Here is a 27,852-nt window from a genome sequence, read left to right as displayed (position 1 = left end):
TAACTTTTTCAGACAACTATGATGCCTTGCCTAGAAAAGCACAACTGAGAGTGTTACCAAGTCCAAAAAAACAACCATGCTCATATAATCAAATTAATGATAAAGCTTTTTCATGCACAGTCAGTTCAGCTGTACTTTTGGCAGAACAGGACAATGTCAATAAAGTTCAGAATCTCATGAATTGGAGAAGCAATATAAACACTTGAGAAATGAAGACAGCACATTATTTCTGCTGACCTGAAATTGGAATGCAAGACCCAGGGTAAGGTTACAATCTGTTTATACTGGCCAGATGAGTCTATAATGAACTCAATATGCAAACATGGCCATCATCTTATTAAATTCATCTGAAACTCCTTTGATGAGGTAGATTGATGTTCTTGCTGCCAGTATCAGCCGCATGAGAATTTTAATTTATATTAAATGACTAAAACCAAGCTCAGACAGGCAAGCATACAAGAACAAGAGAAGCAATGTATATTTTTATATCACCAGCTTACCGTAAAAATACACACATACACACACACACACACACACACACACACACACTGATCAGTCATAACATTCACACCACTGAAAGGTGAAGTAAACAACATTGATTATCTTCATCTACAGTGGAATCTGCCAAGATGGATATATCAGGCAGCAAGTGAACAGTCAGTTGTTAAAGGTGATGTGTTAAAAGCAGAAAAAGGACAAGCACAAGAACCTGAGCCACTTTGACAAGGACCAAACTGTGATGGCAGGACATCAGGCAGGTCTTGTGGGGTTTCTCTGGAATGCAGTCAACACCAAAAGTGCTCCAACAAAGGGTCACGGGTACTTTAGGCTCTTGATGCGATTCATGAATGCCCCACCTCACAACTTACAGGACCTAAAGGATCTGCAGCGAATGTCTTGATGCCATACACCACAGGATGACTTCAGAACATTTACATTTACATTTACGGCATTTAGCGGACGCTCTTATGCAGAGCGACTTACAAAAGTGCTTTGCTATTTACTTAAGAAAAACCTCAGCTAGTTTGAATAGACTAATAATTCAAAGATACCTCTAAGTTTAGACACTACTAAACACAAGTCCATATGGAGATCATAGTACTCTACTATTCGCCCAAGTATTCTCAGAAGAGGCGGGTCTTGAGTCTGCGTTTGAAGACAGCGAGCGACTCTGCCATTCAGACACCCAGGGGAAGTTCGTTCCACAACTTTGGTGCCAGGACAGAAAAAAGCCTGGACATTTGTCTTTCGTAGATCTTAAGGGATGGCAGGTCGAGCAGAGCCGCACTTATAGCTCGAAGTGCTCTTGGTGCGGATCAGCTTTTGACCACTGCCATCAAGTACGGAGGGGCTGGTCCTTTCTGGGCTTTGTAGGCCAGCGTCAAGGTTTTTAATCTGATGCGGGCAGCAGCTACAGGAAGCCAGTAAAGAGAACCAGAAGTCCATGCCTTGAATTGTCAGACCTGCTGTGTACTCAGTATTAGGCAGATGATGCCAAATCTTGCTGATCAGGGTGTATATATACATAAACACTGTATATTGTTGCTGTCCAATGAAAACCATGTATCTCAATTTTTATCTGTTTATAATTTTCTCAATTGTTGGAACCCTGTAGCTGCTCTGTATCTCTATGTCTCTGTATCTCTATGTTACTTACAGTAAATGTGTGCAAAAGTAATTAAAACTGTAAAGTAAACCTGGCTTTCATGCTCATTAGCTAAACAGGGCTATTTTAGTCTGGAAGCTTAAAGTATATCAATGCAATTTTGTGTCTCATTCAAAAGGTTCAATTCATTATTTTTCTCCTTCTTTTATCATATTCCTCTCCTATTAGCTCTTCTACCCATCTGTCCTTCGGATAACTGCCCTATCAGTTCCAGCAGTGGCTGTGTGGGAAAACTCTGGTATTTCACATTTTTAACCCACGTGAATGCCGAAACCTTTGCCTTAGACCAGCTCTCAGACAGCAGTGCTACAAACAGGAACACAGAAAGCAGATGTTCCTTTAATCCTACAGAGCTTGAAATATCCCATCTCATAAAAAAGACACAGCCCTGGGACCACTTATCAAAAGGAACTACATATAGAGTCTAAATTCAGTTTGCTAAAGTGATAACATTTACTTTTATACTAAAGATAGTCTTGTCCAATAGTCCCAGTCAAGAGCTTTCTGTAACGGCTGGGGAAGTCTCTCCTAAAGTTTCCGCAAAAAAAAAAAAAAAAGACAAGCTGTTTGGGATATTTGATATGAAAATATTTTGGAGGTTCAAGTAATTCCATTCCTTCCGTGCCTGCTTTTGATATGGAACAGAAAGCAGGATAATTTTAGCAGAACTTTTTTTTTCCCAGTTGACTCAAATGGGCTCAAATGAGCTGGCAAGATAACAGCTCTCTGCTTAGCCTGTATTTGGGGCATTCCACAAACTTCTAAAGGATGAGCTTCATTGACAATCAAAAGTCTAGAGCTGGTGTCGTGTCTCAAATATTGCTGCCATGTTGGACTGGAATGGGTTAGCTGAACCTAAAGTGAGATTGTAAACATTGGAGGATGAGAGGCTCCACGGTGAACCTGTACCTTTAACCAGCACTCTGGCAGTGCACACTGCTCGGCCATGATCATTTTCAGCCACACACGAGTACAAGCCTTCATCGGCACATACAGCATCCTGAACAGTCAGCTGGGCTTGACCACCCTCACATACAGCATGCCCATATGGGATGGCCTTATCTGAAACAGAGAGGGTTACAGAGAGAATAAGAGAGACATTAAAAATCATCCGTGTAACATGCAGGTGTGCACAGCCACTTCTCTCTTTTACTTTACTTCCCCAATAGGAAAGTTTCTTCACACACAAACTATCGCTTCCACAGGGAATCGATACTCGTCATCAGCTCCCTTGTCGAACACAGTTACAGGTAGTAACACTTACAACAGAAGTCAGCATGATCAAATAATAATAATAAAAAAAAAACAATTTCAGACAGGTAAAACTTTACAGTGATAAATTTCCAAAAGGGAAAACTCCACTTCTTTCAAATCCAGAGGTCTTTTCCTTCCTTTTTTTCCTTCTGGCTGATGGGAGGTAGCCTAATTTGTGATCAGGCCAGTGCAAGAAGCTTTCAGTCTCAGATGTCTGCTTTTGAGTGCAAACACTTGCCAAGTCCAGCCAAGTGTAATATTTCAGAGTGAGTGAAGCATGTTTTTCCTTTATATGGTTCTAGGGCCTCATATTGGCTCAACGGGTTTGAACTGTAGCTTTCCAACTATAGAGGAAACCCAGGAACTCATCGGGGATCAACGCGGCTCTCGTTTTAGTGAACGCACCGCAATGTCCTTGCCTTCTGTTATCCAGGGCTGGCGAAATAAAATCAGCAGATATGTGCATACCAAAGCCTTGCGGTGGCGTTTTTATGAGGCATGGAAATACTGTTGTGGAAACAATGCATGATCCATTGCTCAAATAGACTTGCTATCAATGAAAGACTTAAGATGCAGGGGCTCAGCGGATTTATCGTTGTCAGCATGTTACTATACATACTGCGTGTGCTTTATGATATGGACACAATGTTCCCCTGTCCAAACATCCAGCCCAATATATTACCATGGAGCTGATTAATTATGCTCCAGCCACTGACCAAACCAAACATCACTGTTTACTTTGCAGCCTAGCAGTACTGTAATGACAAATACAGCACCAGCAGAATAGAATGTGAAGGGATGCTGTGTTGTTGTTGGAGAGGGTTCAAATGTGCTCTAAAGCTGTTTGGTTGCCCACTATAACAGAAACAGGGCTTTTAAATAATTAAATAAGTAATAAAGTGCACTTAAATTGCATTTGTTTTAAAACACTCTGTCATCTCTTGGTTTTCTTTCTCAGAAACCTGACGTTGCACAGTTTGCATTTAGCAGAGTGTTTCACATGGAGAGCAGTTTAAGACAGAAAATAAACACACTATGTTTTAGCTGGACTTACAATGAGCACAAGAGCACACACATATACACTCATCACAGTGGGCAGGCCCCAAACATGCTGACCTTGTTCAGAGCTGCACACTGTGAGCTGGACAAGTAACATATCCACACACAAACACACACACACATGCACACACCTCTTTCTGTTCCTGTGGCCCAGCCTACGCTGTGGTTGTCGTGTACAGACAGTTCTCAAAGTGGGGTCTAGGGACCCCAAGAGGTTCCTGATAAATAGCCAGGGTGTCCATTTGGCCAACATAAATTTGAATATGAGCCAAAGGAAACATGCCATGTCCCTCCAAATACGTATGATGGTACATATTTGCCTAATGTGCCTAAAAATTTAAACACTGGATTGCATTGGTGGATCCTGACTGCTGGATGTTTGACAACCCCTGCTGTACAGCAGTAGCACACACTCACTGGACACTCCTGGTTGTGTTTAAGAGGTTTCAGATATTCCTAGAAATGCCCCTCTCCCTGTGAAGGCTTGGATTTCTGAGCAACACTGAACAGATCCAACACATGAGCATTATGAGGTGCTTGGGAATGTATTTGGGCAGTAAGTAATGTGGGGGGCACTGTTGCCCTCTGTTGGCTGAGAAAGCATATAACATTAGAACCTGAGGGGCTTGTAAAGTAATGAGTGGATTTCCAAACCGGTAGTAAGGGTTTTTTGTACATCGATTTGCATTATTTTCTAATGTTCCCATACCTTCTATGTAGTTCCTTACCATTGAGCAACCATGATATGGTGGGCTGGGGCACGGCCTCCACTAAACACTGCAGAGTGAAGCTCTGTCCCTCAGTCACAGAGCAGCCCTTAAGAACACTGCTGAACACTGGAGCCTTGCCCTCCTCTTGCACACCTACACACAAACAAAACATTGGATGGACAGGAAACACCACAGCATTTAATTGCAGGCATTTACACTCACCAGTAGATGGCACAACTACACTGACATTGCTCAGCCTCAAAATGTGAGAAAATTCTGAAATGAGATATGAACTAAACTGTGTACGATATGAAATACTTGCACATGAGCTAAGTGAAGCATGCAGTCAGACTGTGATAAAAGAAGCTAGGCCTCTATTTGGTCAAACAGTTCTCAAATAAAGCATATAAGTGCATGCCTATGACTTCAGTTCAGCCGTATCCTGCACCCAGATCCCACATTAAAATCTCATCAAACTCCTTTTTTAAACTATTTCATCCCAGTTATCACTGAACAAGCCACATCCTCTCTCTGTTTTAAGGAGAAACAGCTAAACATGGTTTACAGCCTAGTGCAGCAATCCAACAGCAACATGCTCTCATTATATCGGAACTTGACCCTAACTCAAACATAAATGAGCATGTATTCGGTAAAGATGTTCAATGTGAAATGCACACTATATTTCCAATAGGTTTGAAGACAGAGATGATCTGAAAGTTTCAAATTAATAACGGTGGTTTTGGAGAGTTTGCATCTCTTTGGGAACTTTGGGAAGGCCCAATTACACTAGATGATGGAACATGTTGTGCGAATCTGCTTTGAGCCAAAACAGCGTTGATGTACTGAGGGTACTGTTGTTGGATGATAAATTCGTGCTCCATCACCTCAGAGAACGCTATTCCACTGCTCCACAGCCCAATGCTGGAGGGCTTAGCATTGAATATTGGGGACTTCAGCCCATGTGTGGCCTCTCCAGAGCATCCCGGTCTACCGGCAATGCTCTTCTATGGAGAGGATACAAGCGTTGTGGGCTTGTGCCGGCAACGGCCGCTCCTTAAAGTGGACTCAATAATTAGAAGAGGTGTCTGGACACTTTTGGACATAAAAAAAGGACTCCACATATGAAAATCTACACAACCGTAAATGTATCTTAACACTTTCTAAATTCTGTATGCAGTTCTGTCCCATAAGGTTTGATATAGCGTTCTTACAGATGTTATTAGAAAACAGATGTTCTTCATTCTCCCAGAGAACGTGGTAGATGAGTTAGTCCTGAATGGGCTGAAATATCTTCACACCCCGAGAGCTAAAGCACAGCAGTGTTACTATGGAACATTCCAGAACCAAGTGGGGAGAAATTCACAGCTAATAATTCAACCCCTTCTACTTCTTTGCTGACTACCAGATGAACTTTGAATTGCTGACCTGCAGACAGATGCACTGCAATGGACGCAAGAACTGCTTCTAATTCATAGAAATGAACATTGAATTAACGTTAAACAATGTAAGATTGAAACGCAGACTACCCATCCATACGAATGGAGGTGTCTGTGGATCAGGGATTAGGCCTACATGGGTTTTCACTAGGCCTACATCACTGCGTTCACTGCTGGACTATTTGATTAAATAAACGAATACATAAAGTAATAAGAGCTCTGATTTCCAGACGTTATTTGGTGTTGATGTGTTATGTAGTCATTTGTTGGCTGCCCTTTACGAGAAGGTAACTCACTGGAAAATAATTTCCCCACGACAGCAATAAAGTCTCTACTACTGCTGCTACTACAGTGCAAGCTGAAATCCAGCACTGGTCTGTTGTTCCGATGTAGCACACTTACTTTTCACCGTAAGCATCCAGCTGGAGGTAACTTTTCCCCTGCTGTTGGTAACGGTGCAGCCATACTGACCTGCATCTGCTTTCTGTACATTGTCCACGCACAGCAGATGCAGGTTGCCCTCCTGCTGAGTGCTGATCCCTGCTCTCTGTCTGAGCGCAGCGCCGTCTTTAACCCAGCTCACAGCAGGCACCGGCCAACCAGACACTGTGGGCACACGCACACTTTCCACTTATCCTCACTTCAGCAGCTTAACAAGAGATTGATTTGCTTTCAAATATGGAACATGAGGTGATACACCGACTCTCCAACCTTACATTTATTATTAAAAAATAAGAAAATCGAAATAGGGATGATTCACACAATTTGCTGTTATTCCAAATGCACTCAGTAAAATGTGTTTTTAATGCTACCTCCTTTTTGCAGTGGATAAGCTGTTAGAGCTCTATTTCACAAATAAAATATAAAAGAGGAAATACGTATAAATATATGGATTTGCCATCTAAAAAATTTATGATTATTAGGAATGTATATAAAAAGATTTTACTTTGTAATACTAATGTATGTATGTTGTTGCCACATGTCAACAGCATTCAGCAACTCAACAGTAACGGTAATCTGCAATGTGTACAGTGGAAGCAAAACAATTCACGAGCACATGCACATATCAGCCACATATGCATAACTATTAAAAGAAAAAGGAATGTGTAAAATAATTATATTAATAAAAGCAAAAGTTGGAATGTCCAGTGTATCCAGGGCAGTGGATTTGTTTACACCCAGTGTATTCAATACAGAATGGAGTGGCTTTACTGCATGCTGTTGCCACATGGCAACAATTAGTCATGATTACTTTACATTTTATGAATTTTATATAAAATGATTATAAATGTCTGTTTTTTATTATGAAAATAATGCTACAAAATCATGTTTCAATGAATTTCTTCATGTCTATTTGATGTTAATTAGGAACACAGCATGGATTGATTGCATGGATTTAGACATATATTTTGCATAAATGTTAAGTTTATGCACCAAACACCAAACATCTTTGAATTCCATTAAAGCAGCATTATGGAGAACTGGCATTTCTTGATCCAGGACCCCCCAACAGTCAAGAAGTGAAATTTGCTTTTACCACTAAAGGACACAACTTTCTGAAGAAGCTGAGAGATACCGGCATCTGACAGTAAAAGTAGCATGTGGACTGACATGGTAGAGTAATATTTTTGGATTTTACATAATAATAATAATAATAATGATGATAATAAGAATGGGGTTACACAGCGTTATACAGTTCTTGTGAGTATTTTATTCCCCGCTGTTCTAGGCATACACAGTGCTGACAGCGTGCCGAGTCCAGAGTAGCAATGCTCTAGACACTATTCTCCCTATTACAGGTCAGCGGAGCATCACAATGATTTTAAAGCTCTTATTTTAAGCAACAAAATGCTACATAGAGTTGCTTTAAGGGAACAGTCAGATTGGTCAGCATCAAGACAACCATACTTACCCTGGCATTTAAATGCGACTTTTGCTCCCTCTGTGACCTCCTGGCTTTGAGGCTGGGAGTTAAAGCTGGGTGGGGCTGACAGGTCCTCGAACCGGCTCTCTCTGGCCAGTCTGCGGGCCTCTCGGCTGGACTCCACCACTGAAGGCACTGGGCTCCTCCCTGAAGATCTATTTGCTTCTGCTTCCACATCTTTTTCTGTTCCCCTGCTGGTGCAATCAGAACTGATCTTCTTTGTCTGCTGAGTACTAAAGGTTATAGAGCTGACTGATCTCTGTTGACCCAATGATGACCCCTCTTCTTTGGCTTCTTCAGTGGGTTGCGGTGCTGAGATCACAGTGCTTTTGCGTATCTCTGACCTGGTTGCCAGGTTGTCTTTGGGTGCTGTGATGGTGGTCGCCATTGTGTGCGTCTCTGTGGTTACGGTCCATGTAGTTGTGCTAACAGGTCTTTGATCATCGATAAGGCCATTACTGGTGTGCTTGGTGGCAGGAGAGGCGGCTGTCTTTGGGAGATCATGAAGTGATTTGGTTCTGCTTGGAGAAAGATAAGATTTTGGAAGAAGGTTTACAAAAGGACACTGAGGAACAAAAGACGACACTGGAACAAAATATTAACATAAAGATGGGAAAACAATTTTGTGAATGTACTTACACGCCTTCTTCGGTCTCTGAACCTGAAAGAGAAGGAATAAAAGAGGAGAGGAATAAAAGAAGAGAGGAAAAAAATCACACTTTCCAAAAGGAGGTGGATACAAGAAACCACAGTCTGATGGAAAGTCAGATTATGGCAAAAGGCATACAAACAAATAAATAATAATTAATAAATAAATAAATAAATAATTTTAAGACCCTTCACTCTGCGCTGCTCAGATTTCATTTGATATCTCACAACCTTATTATGAAGAATGTTTCATACCTTGAACTGTGAGCTCTGCGGTAGCAGAGGCTTTACCAGCACTGTTGGCCAGAAGACAGGTGTACATCCCAGCATCCTCTGCACATGCACAGCGGATCTCCAAGAAATGCAGCCCGGATCTTTCAAACATGCTGTAGTGATCTGAACTCTGGAGCGCTTCCTCACCCTGAGACGGTCAATACAGACAATACAGCTGTGGTAGGTAGCAGAGTTTAGCACTACAAGAATTAACATTATCATAGAGGTGTTCTTTTTAATCTGATCATCATAGTTAATCACTGGTGCAAATAAAGCTCCCATTCCTTGTTAACTAAACCAGGTTTTGGCTGATTACATATGGGGGAAAAAGAAAAAAAAGAAGTTATCTAAACATTAAACCTCATGAAGTTGTTTTAATACAGCTATACTTAATGTATCTTATTCCACTGTCTCACCTTCAACCACTGGACCTGAGGCTGGGGACGTCCTGTGATCTTAACAGAGAACTTGCCCGTCTGCCCCACTTTCAGGTAGAGACGAGAAGGTTTGGTCACAAATTTTGGGGGGCTTTCACCCCAGATACTGGGTCTGTTCTCCACTGCAGAGAGTCCTAAACGGCCCCTAAGAAGAGAGGAGATAAGTCAACACAGCACAGCAGCACAGGAGCATTATTACTAATAACATAATGTTTCCACAAGGACACAGCCATGCAGCTTTTAGAAAAAAAACAGCTGTGGCTATGATGTTTTCCGATCTGACAAGTGATCATCATCTGTCTTTAGGCAGAAAGGTCAGGTTATTCAGAAACATTCAGAGTTTGTTTTTCAGGGGCTCCTTGAAAATGTAGAATTCTGATGAGCTGATCTGCTAAGTTTATAGTTTCTTTTAACTCTGGCATGATGCTATGGGGTACAAATGTTCTCTTATGGAATGTGATGGGATAAATTTCACATGCAGGGAAAACAGATTAGTGCAAGATGCCAGGACTCAATATGATTCAGAAGAACGTTGGATCTCTTGACCCCAAAGCTCCAAAAGATTTCAGGACTGTCAGTAAAAACATGCTCAAAACACTCCAAACACCTTACCCCGTTTTACTGGAAGAGGGCAGGTTGTATTTCTTCGCTGCATTTTCTGTGGGAAACATGACGAGAAACATGAATGCACAACAAACCAGGGCACATGAGTACAACCCAAAACACACAAACACATCTCAGCTGTGTGAAGGCCTGGCTTTCCTTCTCTCTTCAAATGTGACCTCAAACACTGTTTATGCCACCGGTTGCAGAGTGCATGCGTTGCCCCGTATGGTTCTGTTTCGGGAGGCTCGAGCTGTTTCAGTGAATGTTTATGGTGGTATAAATCAGTGCAGATGTAGTTCCTGCAACCAGGCATGTGTTTACGCAGACTCTGGATGTAAACTGCAGTGCCAAGCAGCTATTTCATGGCTAATGTAAAGTCAGTATGAGCAGCATTGCGGCAGCGGAAGCACTCAGACACAGCTGCTGGAGCATTTGCACAGGAATGTCAGTGCATGCAGGAGGACAGTGCCAGCGCAGCCTCGCCGCAGGAAGAGGAACGTACAGAGTCCTCAATGAGGACGGGAAGAAATGTTGGTTTCTCAACTATGCCGTTGGTTTTTTTTAACAATGTCCTGCTGTAATCATGAGCTTCAAGGGCTGAGGCTGCATGATAACTTGCTAAGCAGACTGACAATGACTGAAGAAGCTGGTATTCAAATGCGTCTAAACTACATCCCACTTGCACAGTGCGGTTGGGGTTTACGATCCAAGCGTCTGCATTTTTATGCCCCCTGATGTTGTTTTAAATACTACTGTGTCCATGCCTCACATTTCTGACATCTGAAAATGAGATACCCTGTTGCTTATTTAATATTAGGTGTGGTTCAGGGTCATGCATCAAGGTAGCAGGTCTGTGAAGGATGAAAGTGTGTTCTGTCATCAGGCCCTACTTTAGTCAAGCTAAATGAATAAAGCTTGGGACGCCTGCCAACACACTCTCTCTCTCCTAAAGTGTGGGGGCTCATTAGCCTAGCTGTGCCTGGGCGATTGGACAACACTCAGGGATTTCTCTGTGGCATGAAAGTTATTCAGCCAAAACAAAGCTCACATACATCAGCTCACAAAAGCATCACCTAGTTCCAACCTTCTCTTTAAAAGGTGTGAACGGACAGTTATAGTTTTAATGATGTTAAATGATCACAGTGAATCAGGGGTGGAATTTCTGAAAGAAGGCAAACAAGACAGAAGAAGGTCAGGTTTGCTCGCTTCTGAGAAGCTTGAACAACCTTCTGCAAAAAACACATCAAGTTTTTCAGTGACCATTTCAGCAATTATTATAAAAGAAACTAATAATAAAATACCTTTGGCCTATTTCTTATTAGAGACTTTTATTTTTATAAAATCCAGTTAATACAGTGATGTACCTTCCATGATTATCTCCACAGTAACTTGACGGCTGCCTCCATCATTTACAGCCTCACAGGTGTAACGTCCTGCATCGCCTTCCTGGACTCCTTCAACCATCAGGCTAAATGTCCCGCGAGCACTCTGTTCCATGGAGAACCGACCTCCGGCGATCATTGCTTTTCCATTCCTAATCCAACACACTTGAGGTTCTGGACAACCACGTACCTTCAGAAGAACAAATAAAGAGGAAGAGGAATTCATTATTAAAAGGTGGCGTAAATCCATAGGAGTTACAGAAGCCTCTCTTGTCTGTAAAAAGTATGCAAAATACAACAAAGATTCCCAAGTAGACAGAAATGGTCTCAGAACCCTGTTAAAATGGATTATGAAGTTAAATTACTCTAATCGTAGTAAAGTTCGAAGCCCTAGCTGTCTAGCTAAGAGGTATAAGGCTAGCTATTCCACCAAGCTAGTTGGAGTACATTCATAAATGAAAATAATACACTAATATCATGTCATGGACTAGGTGAAATGACTCTTTGCTTGGTAGAGCAATCACAGGTTTTGTGTTGCCTTTGTATTGCAGTGTTCAGTGTTAATACCTGCATAGGCTTTCTTTTTATTGTAAATCTCAGATGCTGCATTCTTATGCTTACTGTTGCAGTGCTGCAGATAATTCCATGTTGGGTATCTGGAATTTAGGGTGACCATTTGTCCTTCTTTCCCCGGACATGTGGTCTTTATGGGATCTAAATTTGCCAAAACATGCAAGATTTCCCATTGCCTTCATGCCAGCTTTCGCTTCTACAGTCGCCTCACATTCTGTGTATAGACTTTTGCAGCCTGATGCTGCAGGCACGTGCTATTGGAATTTTGGTAAAGTAGCACATGAGCACCCCCTCAACTTGTACTGTCTAGTGGAACATTTGGAGAATTTGGTGCCTTAGTTGAGGTAAAGGCTTCTCTCTCTTTTTTTTTTTTTTACCATGCAGCTTAGTGGTTGTTCATGCACATTTTAATCTGTGTGCATTCAACTTGCTATAGAACAATACCATTTACCATATCCGTTGCATTACATTAGCCACCATTTTTTAAGTCTGACTATGAAACACACATGTAAAGTGTGCTCGTAATTCCAACTTCACGAGTGGAAAGCAGGATCTTCTAAATAGCACATGAACGCAGCAATAAACACGTCTCTAGGTCCACGATTGATCTACATGTACCCGTATCTACATCAATGCTTGGTCAAACTGCTCCTCACCATAGTATAAAAATCCCCTAACAAATGTACATACACAAATTTAAAAGTGTCCTCTTTAAAAAAAATTAAAATAAAAAATATTGTCACCCTAGTTATTGTGTGTAACAGCTATGCACACAGCACAAACACACATCTTGCATAAATTGGCTTTGAATTGAAAAAGTGACCTTAGACAATAAACAACAGGCATTATCACAGTATCATTTACCGTAACAGCAAAAGAAGCTTTTCCTGTCTGAGTCTTGTTACGGCCAACCACAGGAAGAAGCTGGGTGTGTGAAACGGACTGAATCTGTAGGCCGTAATTAAAACAGGGTGGCTGGAGAGACAGCACTAATGCAAACATAATCAGACCTCAGACCACAGTGGCCCTGAGCACTGAAAACGGGCTCAGTTCCACTCCGATAGTGATGATAAGAGCAGCCTTCATCATTAACCACCAAGTTACTGATTATCAACAGCAGCACGCTCACTGAAGGAGACGTTTCCCTCCCCATTTCCCGCTCAACTTTTATGATTCCTGTGTGCATGCAGAGGGTGGCGAGAGATCTGTTCTCCGAATCCGTTCCCATCGCCACAGTCTTTGATGACTTTACTTCATTTCTCTGTGCTGTGCCAGTTAATTTCCTGGTAATCCCTCACTATGCCAGTTATTCCCTTCGTTTCCAATAAAAACTCTTTGCTGTCCCAATGGTTCACAGTTCTACCCATCATTTTTTTCCCAGCTTTGCTATCATATCTATCAGTAAGACACAATTAAGAGAAAACCTGCCAGTACTATTGCCTCCTACACGTCATTATCATTACAAATTATCTCTACAAATCCATGTCCTTCATTTTCTTGGAGATGCAACCAGTTTGCATCAGCTCTAAAACACTTCCCAGATCTCACTCTTGCATTAATCCTTGAACTCCATCAAGCATTGCAGAGCTGGGCAATCTCTGTGTCTCCTATCTTTCTGTGCTTCTCAACACAAAGCCTCTTCTACCAGCACTGCTGCGTGCCAGAGCAACATTGTATTTCGGAAAAGGACCGTGATATAAAGGCATGTGAGCAGAAAGAGTGCTTTCTTCCCATGAAAGCCAGAGGTATGCTCCCAGAACCAGGACTTACTTCAAATAAGTGACTGAAACAAAAGACACAGGGAACTTCTAACCACCGCAGCTGCTACAGATTTCAGATAGAAAATACAAATGAATATGGCTCGACAGTTTGTAGACAACAGACTGGCTCCAGATGGCCTTCGAAATTCCACCAAAAAGTTTAAAATGAAAGCAAAATCCCCTCTGAAACGCTTTCTTTACTCTTACCCTCACAACAGCATGTCAGAGTGCCCTCTTTCGGAGCGAATCAACCATTACCTCACAAAGATAGGCACCAGTCCTCCTTGGATTTGCCCAAAAATAGCAATATTAGCTCTGAAGTCTTTATTAAAGCAAAGCAGCAGTGGTATTTCCTTCAGTGTGCTGGCTGCAGGTCTTTCTTCTCTCTCTCTCTGTCTGTCTCTTCTCCAGACCCAGCTCAGACCCAAGCCTTGAGTCAGAGACTGTGGTCAAGCGCTCTACCTCAAGAATCCAGCAGCACTCAGATCCGATGCTGAGTGAAAGAAAAACATAGGGTTGTTTACATAAAGACTTTCCTCTTTCCCCCTTTTTTTTCACGCACAACCAGACAGAAGCAAGGCAACGGCCCCAGCGAGGCAGAGAGCAGACATGAAACTATTGTTATTGCTGACCAAAGAGAGAGAATGCACTTGCAAAGGAGGCCAGAAAGAAGCAATCCACCCAGACCATACAAAGAACACACACACACAAACTGCCGAGATTTATAAGATGCCATTTAAAGTTGAACAAAAGAGCCATAAAAAAATAATTTCTTTCAAACAGAACCTCAATTTAATAAAAATGTAAAACAGCAATAGGGCAGAAACCTCTGTTGATTTGAAGAAACAAACTATTTAATTTTACGATGCTTTTAGGAGTGTCAGCAATTAAAATCGGCTCTGTTTTCTTATCCTTTAATTAGGCCTCTACACTACTGCTCAAAATCTTTTTCGGCCAACCCACTTCAGAAGCGTTTCAAAGAATTGTCTGTCATTTCAGGGAGAACAGGCTTGAGTATAGAGGCAGGACTGTGTGTCGGTAAGTGGATGTTTTCCTTTTGCTAAAATAACTATTTGCATATCAGCCATAACATTAAAACCACTGGCAGGTAAAGTGAATAACGTACACTAAATTGACAAAACTATTGGGACACCTGCTAATTCCTTGTTTCTTTTGAAATCAAGGGTATTGGAGTAACTGTCCCCACTGTCCAGGGAAGGATTTCTTCCAGATTTTGGAGCATTGCTGTATGGAGTTGATTGCCTTCAGTGACAAGACTGTTAATGAGGCTAGGATGCTGGATGATCATCATCCCAACTCCTCCCAGAAGTCTTGGATGGAGCACAGCCACTCCAGAGAACACTGTTCCACTGCTCCACAGCTCAATGCTGGGGGGCTTTATACCCCTCTCTAGTTCACAGCATCCTAGCATTAGGCTAAGAACAGATTCATGTTTATCTTCTGCGTGTGCATTTGCAAGGGGTGAATGCTGAATGCATTCATTAGAAGGGGCGTTCACAAACACTTTGGACATACAGTGTAGATTATGTCGTTAGAATGGCACCTGTCTAGGGGTAGGATAAATTAGGCAACTGGCCGAGCGAAGACTAGGTGTCTGGTCCGATCCACTAAAAGGGTTAATGCTGGCTATGTCTTGTGGAGTGCATGCCTCAGCAGCTCAGAGCTGAACTACACAATATTAGACAGGCGGGTTTAATGTTATAACTAATCAATGTTTTGCATGTATTTTTTTCCTTACATGGGAAATATGAATTTGTCCTTCATCCTCATATCACCATGTTACTGGCATGAACGCTATGGTGGTAATGAGGGAATCTACAGCTGTATTTCCATCCAAGGGGGGTCGGGGTGGGAGGGGTGTGGAAAGGTTGGGGGTGTTGGGGGGGGGTGAAATATCTGTCTGCTCCTTAAATCAGCTAACTGAACCTGATGTTCTTCTTTCTTTCTGTTATCACTTTTTCCTGGCACCGCGGTTGCTGTCAGAACCTGGCGAGGACAAAGCGCTGCCTGGTAATCCCAAAACAGAGGGCTTACTTATGCACTGCTACTGTCTCTACACAAAAGTTATCATCAGGCAAAATCCATAAACACTTAACAGTTAACGAAGCTTAATCGTTAAACGAGTTGCGTTAAAAGTGAATTGAACATATTCATATTGCACTCCAGACTAAGGCACAAAATGCGAGGAGAAAAGAGGAGAGGAGAGGAGAGGAGAGGAGAGGAGAGGAGAGGGAGAAACTAGAGAGTAGCAATTGCTCACATATGCTTCCAATAAGCTCCTGTCCTGTCAGGTTTTTTAAACGGCATACCTTGCACTGCCGCTCACACTGTGCCTCACACACGCTTCCACAGCTCCTCTCCATACCAGAGGAATATTATATAACCCTATGCGGCCTGCCTTTAGCTGACCTGGAGCAAATAAATAGGAGAGGGGAAAAAAGAGGAGGACAAATGAAGAGGAAAGAAAGCTCACATGCCTCCATGCTCTGTAAATTCCTTGTTCTCACAGGAGCATTCCGCCATATTGAAAACATGACCCTGGAGCATGGAAGCGAAGTGAATGACCATGCAGCCTTGAAGCATGGAACACCTGAAATGCAATTCCAACTGCTATTTCCAAATGAAATTGGAGAATCAGGTTGCGAATATTAACAGTGGATGGTAAAGGGCTTGGACAATCGGTATTGTTGTCAAACAGGTACCAGGCCCCCTAAATAAAATAAGAACATGTGTAGAGTGTGTAAGTTCAATGCCAGTGTGCTCTCTCCAAAGGAATAGCTTTAAAAACAAATGCGACTGTAATGTTTCCCAGTTGTGAGAGCAGTACACTGTGATGTAGCCTACTGTGGTCCCTGGGAAGGACAGGAGTTTTACAGTAAAGTATAGCCGTGCACTCCGCTCTTCAAGAAGCAGCTCATCTGACGATGGAAATTCTGGATATAGTGCATCTCTAACATGTCTTCTTTTAAACTGTATATATAAATGCAATTAAATTAAAACCGATTTTATAGGGTTGGGTCCAAAAGTTACAAACTCATACACTATGTGTACAAAAGTACTGGCACACACGCCCCTTCACTGTTTCTTTTGAATTTAAGGGTATTTAAAAATTAGCCTATCCTGCTTTTGTTGGAGTAACTGACTCTACTGTCCAGGGAAGGCTTTCTACTAGACTAGATTGCATTCAGCAACACGAACATTAAAAGGTCTACATTAGAAGGGCTTTCTAGCTCGTGCCTGGCATTAGGAATGAGGCCAACAGGTTCATGTTTATGTGCTTTAGAGAGTTCTGTTCTATTGGCAGGACTTTTCTACAGGGACTAGACAAGCTGTGTGTGCGCGCATTTGCACATCTGTGTCAGCAAGTATCTGAATGCATTCATCAGAGGGGGTGTTCCCACAAATTTTGCATGATTTTGTTGGGGTTTTTTTTTGGATCTCACTGGGAAGCTGTGAGGCCAATTCTTAAAAACGTTTATAGAACATCTGCATTTGTGAATTTGTACATGTTAATTTCCAACCCTACTCTGATATATATGTCTGGATTTATGGTGGGATTTGTGAAAAGCATAAAAGACTAAATGACCCGGACACTACTTTAGACCAACACTGCATAGAGAGAATCCTATTTTCTTTAACAATTACACATACATTAAACTCTAACACTATCTGAATGTCAATGTCATATATTTGATGAATATCTCATTTGCATATGTAAATATGTCTCTTTTGGAAAACCTTCAAACAATAAACAACTGCTAAAAAAAAAAAACATATGTAATCAACTGTACAATTAACATTTATGATTTTTTTTCCCTACTCAGGTGCTCACTTACTCCCTTTCTATCTGTACATGTGTTATACATGTGTTATACGTGTGTGTGTGTGTGTGTGTGTGTGTGTGTGTGTGTGTGTGTGTATGCGAGCATGAGTGTATGTGTGTCCAAGTGTGATGACTGATGTAGCCAGAAAGTGTTAGATCACAGTGTAACATGTTCTCCAACACCCTCAGCTCCTGTGGGAACTGTGCAACTCCTCCACACTCCCAATGCCCTGCCTTCGCTTTCATTCTCCTCTATAAATCAGACAAAGGAGAGCACTGTGTGTGTGTGTGTGTGTTTCAGTTTGCAGATGTTTGTGAACCTCTTAGGGTGCTGTCTTTGGGTGAACTGAAAATGGGACTGACAAAGCAAAGACACACACACTTTCTCTGCCAGATCTTCTGCTCTTCTGCACAGCTGTCCTGCAGCAGCTCCATCATATCTGAAACGCATTTTGAAGTTTGCACTGTTGCATTGCACCACTGTCCATTCAGAATGTTCCCAGTTCCAAATGCTCTTTCCTTTTATGTTAACAGTGCAGATTACTCCATTTCAAGCCTCCCCTCAAAACACCATTATAAATGCCTGCCCTTTCTCTGCTCATCAAAGCAAACAGGCTCGATGGCTCCGAAACATCTGAGAGAGAAAAATAAAAACAGGAGTACAGCAGGAAACTGCGAGTCACAAGACGAAGGTATTTTAATCCCTATCAGAGCTCATTCTCAGACCTGTCTTTCAGAGGAACTAGCACAGGCGAAGGCTAGGCTAACTCTGTTTACTAGGCCTGTTTTGAAGTTGAACTACCATATCTGGACAAAAGTATGAGTGTTAAAAAAATAACTCTGTTAATTGAAGTAACTCTCTGCTGTCCAGTGAAGGCTTTCTATTATATTCTGGAAAGCTGCTGTAATGTAATTTGATTGCATTCAATGACAAGAGGTCAGGATGTTGGATGACCACCCCACCTTATCCCCAACCCATCTGGATGGAGCACCATCCTTTCAGAGAACACAGTTCCCCTGGCCCACAGCTCAATGCTGGAGGCATTAGCCATGGGGCCAATAGGTTTATTTGCTTCCTATAAGTCCTATTTTATTGGCTTCTCTACAGGGACTAGACTCTCTGTGTGTGCATTTGCACATCTGTGTCAGCAATGGGTGCAACTTTAAGTAGCTGAATGCAATCCTTAGAAGGGCTGTCCACAAACATTTGGACATACAGTATACACAGAACTGACCTCTCGACCTTCGAGCTCATGAACATAGCCTCAGCACATTTGAGTCCACTTCAGTGGCAACCACATTAAAATGTGCTAGCATTGGGACGAGGCTTAGACTTCAGTAGGGAAAAGATGCTATAGCTACATGCAGTCGTACTGCTGTAACACAGAGCAAATTCTGTGATTTTCCACAGCAAGTGTCAAGCTGACTGATCATGCAGGAACCCATGCGAGGGAATGGTACCATAAGGCATTCAAGTCCTTAATATTACTGCAGAGCTCCACAACAGCAGGAGCAGAAGATTTTTTTTTAACGAATCTTCTGGATTCTTCATTGTTGTTTTTGGTCGGATTTACAGCCTGCGATTGTCAGTAGGGAGCAGATGCAGACACGGTTCGCATTCTAAACCTGAAAATGATACTGGATTTATCCAAACTGCTAATGGGCCAAAACAGAAGACTATCCCAGCAACGGCCTGTCTGCCTAATGTCCTCTCCAACTTTCCATTCTCCAGACAACAGTTATGAATCGAATTGCTCTGCTGCAGCTGTACTTCTGTTTACAGTAGTTTTTTGTATGATAGAAGGCTTACATTTAAAACAGAAGAGAAATGAACTGAGTTGTAGAGCATCAATGTCAAGCACCATCTTCAGACATGCACACAGAACACTGAAAGCAATGACGCTGAACCTCCAGCTGAACTTCCAAGAGGCTGTGAAACATCATGAATCACTTTTTAAAGACTTTGGTACTTCTGTAGACAGTGTGAATAAAAATAACAAATAACAGGGTTGTAGAAGTATTTCACAGCAAGTATCTCCAATCAGTATGAAGCTGCCCTACTCTAATGTCTCCTAGTTCTCAGCTTCAGTTTCTATTTGAGTGTCTAGGTAGGGTACACAGAGACCGTCGGATCCATGTGGTGTACATTTATAATACACCCAATATGGATTATCACATCATTACATCTGCTGTAGGCAGGATTCTTTTTCAGACATCTTATAAATGTTCAAATGAAGAATGAAAAGGTCTGAGAAAATATGGTCATAATCTGATCTCTCAAATGATCATTTAGCCATTTACCAAACAAGCTAAAAGGCTTTATGGAAGAACAAAAAACAAAAAGTGAGAACTTTGAGTGGTCCAGGGGACTAAGCCGCTGCCACTATGTGGGTTCGAAGCTGTGAGAGCACAATTGGCCTTGCTCCCCAGGTGGATAGATGGCGCTCTCTTTCCCTCCCCATATCCCCTCAGAGTGATGCTGGCCGGCACAGGCACTTGCTAGTCGATGCATCAGGTAACATTCCTTCAAGCGTGTTGCCTAGTGATAGGGACAGTGTACCGACAAGTGGTTAAACTTCATATATTTATTAATTTTGATTAAGCCTGGACTATATTTTCCTTTCATTAAAGAATCTCAACTCAGAATGCTGTGTAGCTGAACCAGATGTATCCAGACACCTCCACAGAAAAGCATTGCCACTAGAATTGGATACTGTGGAAGATCTGAGCATGAGCCTATCACTATGCCTGATGCTCTCTTAGCTAGAGGGTTATAAGGGCTCTCAGCATTGGGCTGTAAACAGTGGAACTGTGTACTCTGGAATGATGAAGCAATATCAAATACCTTTGGGATGAGTTGGAGTGCTATTTATAATCCAGAGGTAATCATCCATCACCGGTACCTGACTTCACTAAAGCTCCTGTGGTGGAATGCAATCAAATCCTAAAAAATGCGTGTGTGGGGGGGTTGCTATTTGCACTTTTAATTGTGTAAGTAACACTGAACGAGCAGATGTTTCTCTACAGGTTTCACTGACCCACACCTTTAAGCACCATATGTTTCAACAAAAAAGTTCATTCTTTATGTGCTTTTCACCATTTTAACAGAAGGTACTGGCCCTCATCCATATTTCTGCCAGTTACTTTACAGGTACGAGCCTGGTACTTATTATCAAGTGCAATAAAAGCTGAGAAAGCAAAGTACAGCCTTCTTTCAGAACCTCTCTAGTCATCTTAGCTCAGCTTGACTTTCCTCTCCTCTTCTGTTGTCCAAAATCCTTACTTAAAGTACCTGCTGTCCACTTCTATACCATCTTACCGTTTACAGAAAAGTAGAAATGAGCAGCCACTACACTTGTGGCATGAGGGAGCTTAGGCATGGTGTTGAGGAGCTTACAGAACACTAATGGTGCTGCAGGGTTGGGGTGCCACCAAAGATACCCCAAATTTACTCTCCACAAATGTTTGCATTTCTGAGATACCTGCAATGATAAGACATTAGTTTGAAAGAGTATTAATATTTGACACCCCTTCTGATGAATGAAATCCGTGAATTTCATGACACAACTAAGTTGCTTCCATTGCTGACAGGAAAGTGCACATGCACACACAGCTTGTTTAGTCCATGTAGAGAAGAACTGCCAATAGATTAGCACACTCTGGAGCAGATAAACAAGAACCTATTGGCACCATGCCTACAGCCAGGCATGAGCTAGAGGGGTAGAAAGCTTCCAGCATTGAGCTGTGAAGCAGTGAAACTGTGTTCTCTGGAATGACGATGCTCCATCCAATGCTTTCGGTATGAGCTGGAGAGTTGGAGATGAGGCAGGGTGGTGATCATCCAACATCCTGACCTCACTGATGTTCTTGAGGCTAAACACAATCAAATTCTCGCAGCAATGCTCTAAAAATCTACATCTCCAACCAAAGCAGGATAAACTTTCTTTATTACCCTTGATATCAGGCAAACAAGCAGGCGTCCTCAAACCTTTGACCATATAGTCTGTGTCATTCAGATGCAGTCGGAGCAAATAAAAAGTGTAGCTTTGAAACTTAGTAGAAGCAGAAGTACTTTGCACAACACCAGATCCTCAGGACATTTTAGCAGAATTTAGTGGTGCATTCCCAGCAGATTGTCTGTTACTCAGTGTGCTACAAGTGTCAAGCCTCTGAAACCCCATGTTCTGCCAACATCTACTAGAGTGTGAGCTCACCAAGTGTGTCTCTATGGCTGGGTGCTTTCTGACAATGCGTCTGAGAACTGAAGGCAGGGGGAAACAAGACCAACCCCCCCACCCTAGTCTCAGCAGACTTAACTCCCACAGTGTGTCTGGCCAGTTAACCCTGGCCATGTCTGTAGCTTCTTTTATTATTTCAATTTCCTCTGTGTTTATCCATGGAGTGTATTGGGGAGACCGCAAAGAATCGGTCCAAATCCACCTCACCTCTGTACGAAAACCGGCTCAGAAATTCTGAATGTAATAAGGAATAAAAAAAAATCCTTGATAGGGATCTACTGACCAAAACATTAAAAATACTACAGATCATTTGAACTTGAGTTCTGTGAAATAAGAATGTGTAAAAGATGAAAAGTGGAGTGGGGAAATATTTCACGTTCTGGGCTGCATTCTTTTGTTCACCTGGATGGAGAAGTTGTTCCCAGAGCTATTTCAAGTTGGTTAATAATTAGGCAAGTAGAACTAAAAAGAATGCAGCATGGCTGATATTACTGATGTGAAGGCCGGCTCTCTTCAATGAGTCAGATTAGTTGGCTCGGCTCACGTTTGTACAGTGACTTTATTATTATTATTATTATTATTATTATTATTATTATTATTGTTATTGTTTTTACCATGTTTTTTTGTACTATGTTTTTAACCACTCTGGAAATACGGTTTCCATATGTTTTGATTCTCTGATTGCTTTTGGGATGAGGAAGGTGGCACCAAGCTACTCATCCCACATGCATGTGAACAGCATTTTTGAGCAGTGAGAAATTATGAACTCTACTGCACATAAGACCTCAAGATTCACTGTGAATTCCATTTGCTTGTGTGTGGCTGCATCTGAACAGTTTACTGAAACTGAAATATAAACATCAGGTTCACTTCTGGAAGACAACAACATGATGAATCCTAGAAAATGTTAACGCCAACATGCTTCAATCATTTTTAGTTTACGAAGTTCTCATTAGATTCCAAGCACAAACATACATTAACAGATTTTAAACTATATTTTGAAGTCATTATTTCTTGGTCAAACCTCAACTTAGCATTAAATTGTCAGTTTAATCTTGCTCTACTTGCTCTACTTGCTCGTTTTTAAGTGGGTATTTGGTCACAATAAGAGGTCAAGATCCTAGCATATAGAAAAATGACTGTGAATGATGTTGATGATGGTGAAAGAATGATGATGATACTATAGACAGCTTAATCATTCTATCATACTGTGCAAAGGTGCAAAAGGGTTGAATGAGTTGCTTGTACCTTGCCCTCAAGGCGAGCAGTGCCCCCGAGACACACACGGGCATTACGTGGAGGCAGGGTGAAGACTGGGGCTTCATTATTCGGAGAGCTCCTCCCCATGGTCAGACTGCTCTTCGAGATGCGAGAGCTGGTCACCAACTGCACATCTCCCATAATTCTGAGAAAAAAAAGAAAGAGAGTGAGAGAATCGCATGGAGCTGACTTTGGTTACAACAGACAACAGCAAAGCTTTGTAACTCGCCAGCCTCTGCATTACAGCTCAAAGCAAAATTCTGTGTGATGCATTTTCCTTTCCCTTTGTTACTGAAGAGGAAGTTACTCCCATGTTTACAAATTAATCTCTCCCTCTTCCCTTCCAGGGCTTTAACTGTTCCACTTGCTTTTGTGATTAAAACAGAAAGTACATATTTAGTTAATTAGTAAGTCCGAGGCATTAAAGCTCCAAAACAGATTTGGATAACACTGCTGCCCACTGCACTGCACTGCCTGCAATCATGATGCCAAAGAGAACATTTGGTCTGCAGGTTCAAAAAACAGATAAGGTAACATGACAGATGACATCATATCCATCTTATCAGAGATTTCTCCAGCTGAGAATAAAGCCAAAGCCTATTTTTAAATTTGGGAACAACTAACATTCCATATGAGTGAGAGACAAGTACAGGATCTAATTCGAGGTTCCACCAAAAAAAAGAAAACATTATCTCATGACCTACAGAAACAAACTACCTAATCATCCAAAGAGATGAGCACATGGATGCGTCGCTAGAATGTCTCTTATGTGAGCTATTCTTATGATCTGGTACTACAGCTTTGCTGTGCACATATGCCCACACTTCAACACCATATATGTACATTATCATTCTCCAACTTAAGACCCATGTGCACCTGATAAGGCTATCGGAACCTGCACAACGTTAAGATCCTTGACTTCCCTGAGAGACTTCAACAACACAGAGATTTTCAATACACTGTTGGGGATTTTGCTACCAAACTTTTTTTTTTTTTTAACAGATTTCACATCTAATATTTTGGCATACTGACTACTTTAAAAAGATCAGATTATGAAAAAAATGCCCTGAAACATAGCCACATCCACATTTCTGTCTTCCCTCAGAATCTTCAGATCATGCCACAAAGGTCAAAACTCTGTCAAAACAAGGAAAAAGCCACCTGTAGAATAATGCTAATTTATCCTATGGTTCTTGAACATTCAAAGATTGTGAAAGACACTGAATATTTGTCTTGAAGCTTGTGACGGACATTAACATTTACCTTGTATGTTGTAGTAAAGAGCCCTGGCACATAGCCAACACTTCTCTAAACTCTGAATTCTAGTAAGACTACGGATTGTATTCACAGTCAGGGACATCTCAGACTTCCACAAGGCCTAGAGGGACATTGTTGCATGCAACTGCCCCTCCCACCCATTGGAAACCTGAACGTGATTATAGTCTCTTGTCATTTCCTAATTGTGTTGGTGGTTTATTTGACCTGTTCAGGCCTTCCGCTCTGCTCATGAAGTCCCAACCAATGGGAAAGCTTGTTCAGCTGTCTTTTTCTTGACACCACAGAGGACAAAGAAGTGCTAATTACACAATTTAGCAGTTTAACTCTCTTGCTGCCAACAAACATTTAATACTTACCTCTTTAGTTACAAAGGAGAAGGAAAATGCTTCATTAATGCATCATTAATTCATAAAAATGAACAAAAATGAGACAAAAAACATATAAAATTCCCAGAAATCATTCAACCTTTTCTGAGAGCCTAGAAGGCCCTAAGGGTCTCCATTTAATCACAGACGATATGCTTCCCTGGTCGATACATGTAAACAAATAAGAATCATTTGAGCTTAAAAGCATTTTGAACCATTTTATATTTTAATACAGTCCTTAAAGCCGTATTGCCTTTGATCCACAGATCAGAACTATAAACTCTACATTGATTTATGAGTATATATTTACATCTTTGTCAATATGAAAAGTATAGCCTTCAAGCACAAACAGATTTAGAACTAAGCCTCAGTGGTTTTCAACACACGCACACAGTCAAAGCCAATTCAGTTCTTCTGCTCGGGGCCAGTAGGTCCAGCATGTGCGGAGTGCTTGTTCATGCATCCCGCTTTGGCTGACCCTTTACAGTGGGAAGTCAAGAGGTCAAGAAGGATGTTGTGCACAAAGCTTAAAAAAAATCTATATTGCTCAGCAACCCAGATTAAAAGTGTAGTACCTCAATATAAAGCAGGGCAGAATACAGCATGCATGCAAGGACCGGGAAAGCCTGCCAAACACTGAATGGATAATGTAAATACAGCTGGATGTTTGATGTGGCCCACTCTTCCTTTTCTTCCTCCTCCATCTCTCTCTACATTTCCTTCCCCCTGTCACTCCGTTACTCCTCCCTATCTTTGCCTCGTCCTCTGATGTGTACTCGAGGAGCCTTTCTAGAGAGCCTTTCTATGGCCTATTAGTTTCTCAATGAGGTAGGCCTTGCCTGCATAGACTGAATGCAACCAAATGTCCTTTATCTCCAAGCTTCCTCAACACTCTCTCATTCTCTCTACTGTCAGCAGAGAGTGAAATTTACAGCCTCATTCAATGCTTGGCCCATCTCTTTAAACTCCTAAATTCCAAATTTTGTGTTAATCAAAAAAGTCCACCAGAATCAAAGAATCAAAATGACATGCAGCTGTAAAGGCTGACCACTTTTGTTACAATAATGCCATGGTTAAACCCATTCACCCTCTGGTGCGGTTACAGCCTGGCTGTTGTTATACAGTGAATTTGTTCTGGTTTCACCATAGCATGAGAGGTACTGCTTGAAGACTCTTTGTGTAGACTCTGCTGTAGAACCAGCTGTCCCACAAAGTAGGGATGCAAAGATCCGATCCTGTATAGCTTGTTCTGGTATCTGAGAATTAGGCCGACCCATTCACTGAACCCGATTCCCACACTTCTAGGGATCATAACATAGGATCAGAGTAACATACAGACATGATACACATAGTGGTTTGTGTGGTGCAACAGATAACACCCCTACCTGCCAGTGAGCTACCACACTGTGTGGGAGACTGGGGTTTGATTCCGGTCTGGGTGACTATGCTGCGCTACCCCAATAAGTCCTTGGGCGAGACTCCCAACACTACACTGGCACACCTTTGTAATATGATCCACCTTGGGATCCAAGTTGCTCTGGATAAGAGCGTCAGCTAAATACCTTAAAGGATACCCAGTTCTTGGGAAATATCATATCATAGCAAACTGCTAAATGTACCCTATCTGACTATCAGCGAGTAAACCAGCTTGGAAAAACAGCCAAGATCCACACTAATAGTTTCAGCAGCCTGCTCTGTTTACTCAAGAGCAAGGAGGGGAGAGCAGGGGGATGTTTCCCAGAGCCCCAGAAGTGTCCAAACTCAACTGCTTTTGTGTTTTTTGTCACTAAATATCAGTAAATTCCAGATTTAAATCCCCCATTTCCATTTTTAAAAGCCACAGCTTTGCTGTTTCTGCCGTTTTCAGTGATAGAGAGCTGACAAGCTGAACAGTTCAGTTAGGGATTTCCGTCTGTAAGGCAGGATAGCCGAGAACAAGGGGAAAGGGGTGATGACGTCACTGCCACAGTTAGTCCTCCATATGAAGAGAACCGAGAACGGAGGAGCTGCTAGCTCCTTTTTAGTCACGCACACTTCAAATTTTAGAATAAAAGTCCTAAGCCCAGACAACAGTGCCAAGGTCCAGCACAATTAATGATTTTAGTGACAAATATACATAACAAATATACATAACAATCTGTGTTTTACAGTTAGTAATGTTTACGGCAATTCTGATACTGTCTTCCACATGATGAGGTAAAAGGTTTATATATTTAACAATGGGATCGGATCGGGTATCAGCTGATACGCAATGTTCTATGTATTGTTATCATATCAGAACTGAAAAGGTCGGATTGATGCATCCCTACCACAGAGACACACACTCATATCTCAAATGTCAATGTGTAAAGTCTGTGTAACGTAGTGTTGGCAAACAAACCCTGCAACACACAACGTTTAGAAGGTGTGTTCTCTGCCCTCACCTGGTCTCACCTGATTCAACGTGATTACCTAACGACTTGAATGAGGTGTGCTGGAGCAAAGCAAAAGGCGAAAAAACAAAAAACAAACCCTGAAATGGATGGCATAGGTTGATTTTACTGGTTAAAGCGTTCATTTAGGGTACAGTGGGTCATTGTCCACACGTATGCAGATATGTGTTCTTAATTTAGGCCTTTTTTAGTCTCCCTTCCCCACAAAAACACAGTAAAATGGAGCTTTTCGAATTTCCCTGACGTCACAACGCATGCATGTTTCTGGCTGAATCTCAAATTCCCTATATAGTGAACACTATATAGTTACAAAAAGTATACAACGTCTACTTCTACGTCTAGTGCAGACAGCACTAGAGTTCATATTTCGACATGTGAATAAAAATAAATACTGTTACAAATATATACTTCTCTACTGAAATTTAAAACCCATCATTTCCCGACTTGTGTAGTATACTACATAGGGAGTAATGCGTAATTTGGGATTAAACCCCTACAAATTCTTCCTTCTTCGTTGGGTTTTGACGTTGTTTATGAATTACTATCTCCCCGGACAGGGCTAGCATGCTCATATTTCAATGTGGATGGAAATATTTTCAAAAATGGAAATGTTTGGCCTGGGTTTGCCAGTTTATAAGGCAGATATTGTAGATACCTGCAATTGTACCAGATATTTAATCTGTTATATCTACCATAAAAACACATTT

At 41.6% G+C, this 27,852-nt stretch overlaps 1 protein-coding gene across 2 annotated transcripts in view; it reads right to left on the bottom strand.

The window, feature by feature from the left end:
* Positions 1-27,852, bottom strand: part of mylka (myosin, light chain kinase a) — a 65,097-nt gene that overhangs the window by 30,712 nt on the left and 6,533 nt on the right. Inside the window, exons 2-11 of one of the 2 annotated variants that reach the window (XM_072685895.1) lie at positions 23,059-23,215; positions 11,378-11,585; positions 10,020-10,065; positions 9,387-9,552; positions 8,953-9,118; positions 8,689-8,710; positions 8,038-8,570; positions 6,528-6,731; positions 4,708-4,842; positions 2,576-2,728 (exon numbers count right to left, since the gene is read on the bottom strand). In XM_072685895.1, coding sequence (XP_072541996.1) covers positions 2,576-2,728; positions 4,708-4,842; positions 6,528-6,731; positions 8,038-8,570; positions 8,689-8,710; positions 8,953-9,118; positions 9,387-9,552; positions 10,020-10,065; positions 11,378-11,585; positions 23,059-23,211 — 1,786 coding nt within the window. In that variant the 5' untranslated portion in view covers positions 23,212-23,215. The remainder of the gene's footprint in view (positions 1-2,575; positions 2,729-4,707; positions 4,843-6,527; positions 6,732-8,037; positions 8,571-8,688; positions 8,711-8,952; positions 9,119-9,386; positions 9,553-10,019; positions 10,066-11,377; positions 11,586-23,058; positions 23,216-27,852) is intronic. The other variant, XM_072685896.1, reaches the window with a different exon arrangement.

Source organism: Salminus brasiliensis, chromosome 8 (assembly GCF_030463535.1).
Source record: "Salminus brasiliensis chromosome 8, fSalBra1.hap2, whole genome shotgun sequence".
Taxonomy (NCBI): Eukaryota; Metazoa; Chordata; class Actinopteri; order Characiformes; family Bryconidae; genus Salminus; species Salminus brasiliensis.
Note: the sequence above shows the minus strand (reverse complement) of the source record. Positions and strands in the feature narration are given on the sequence as shown.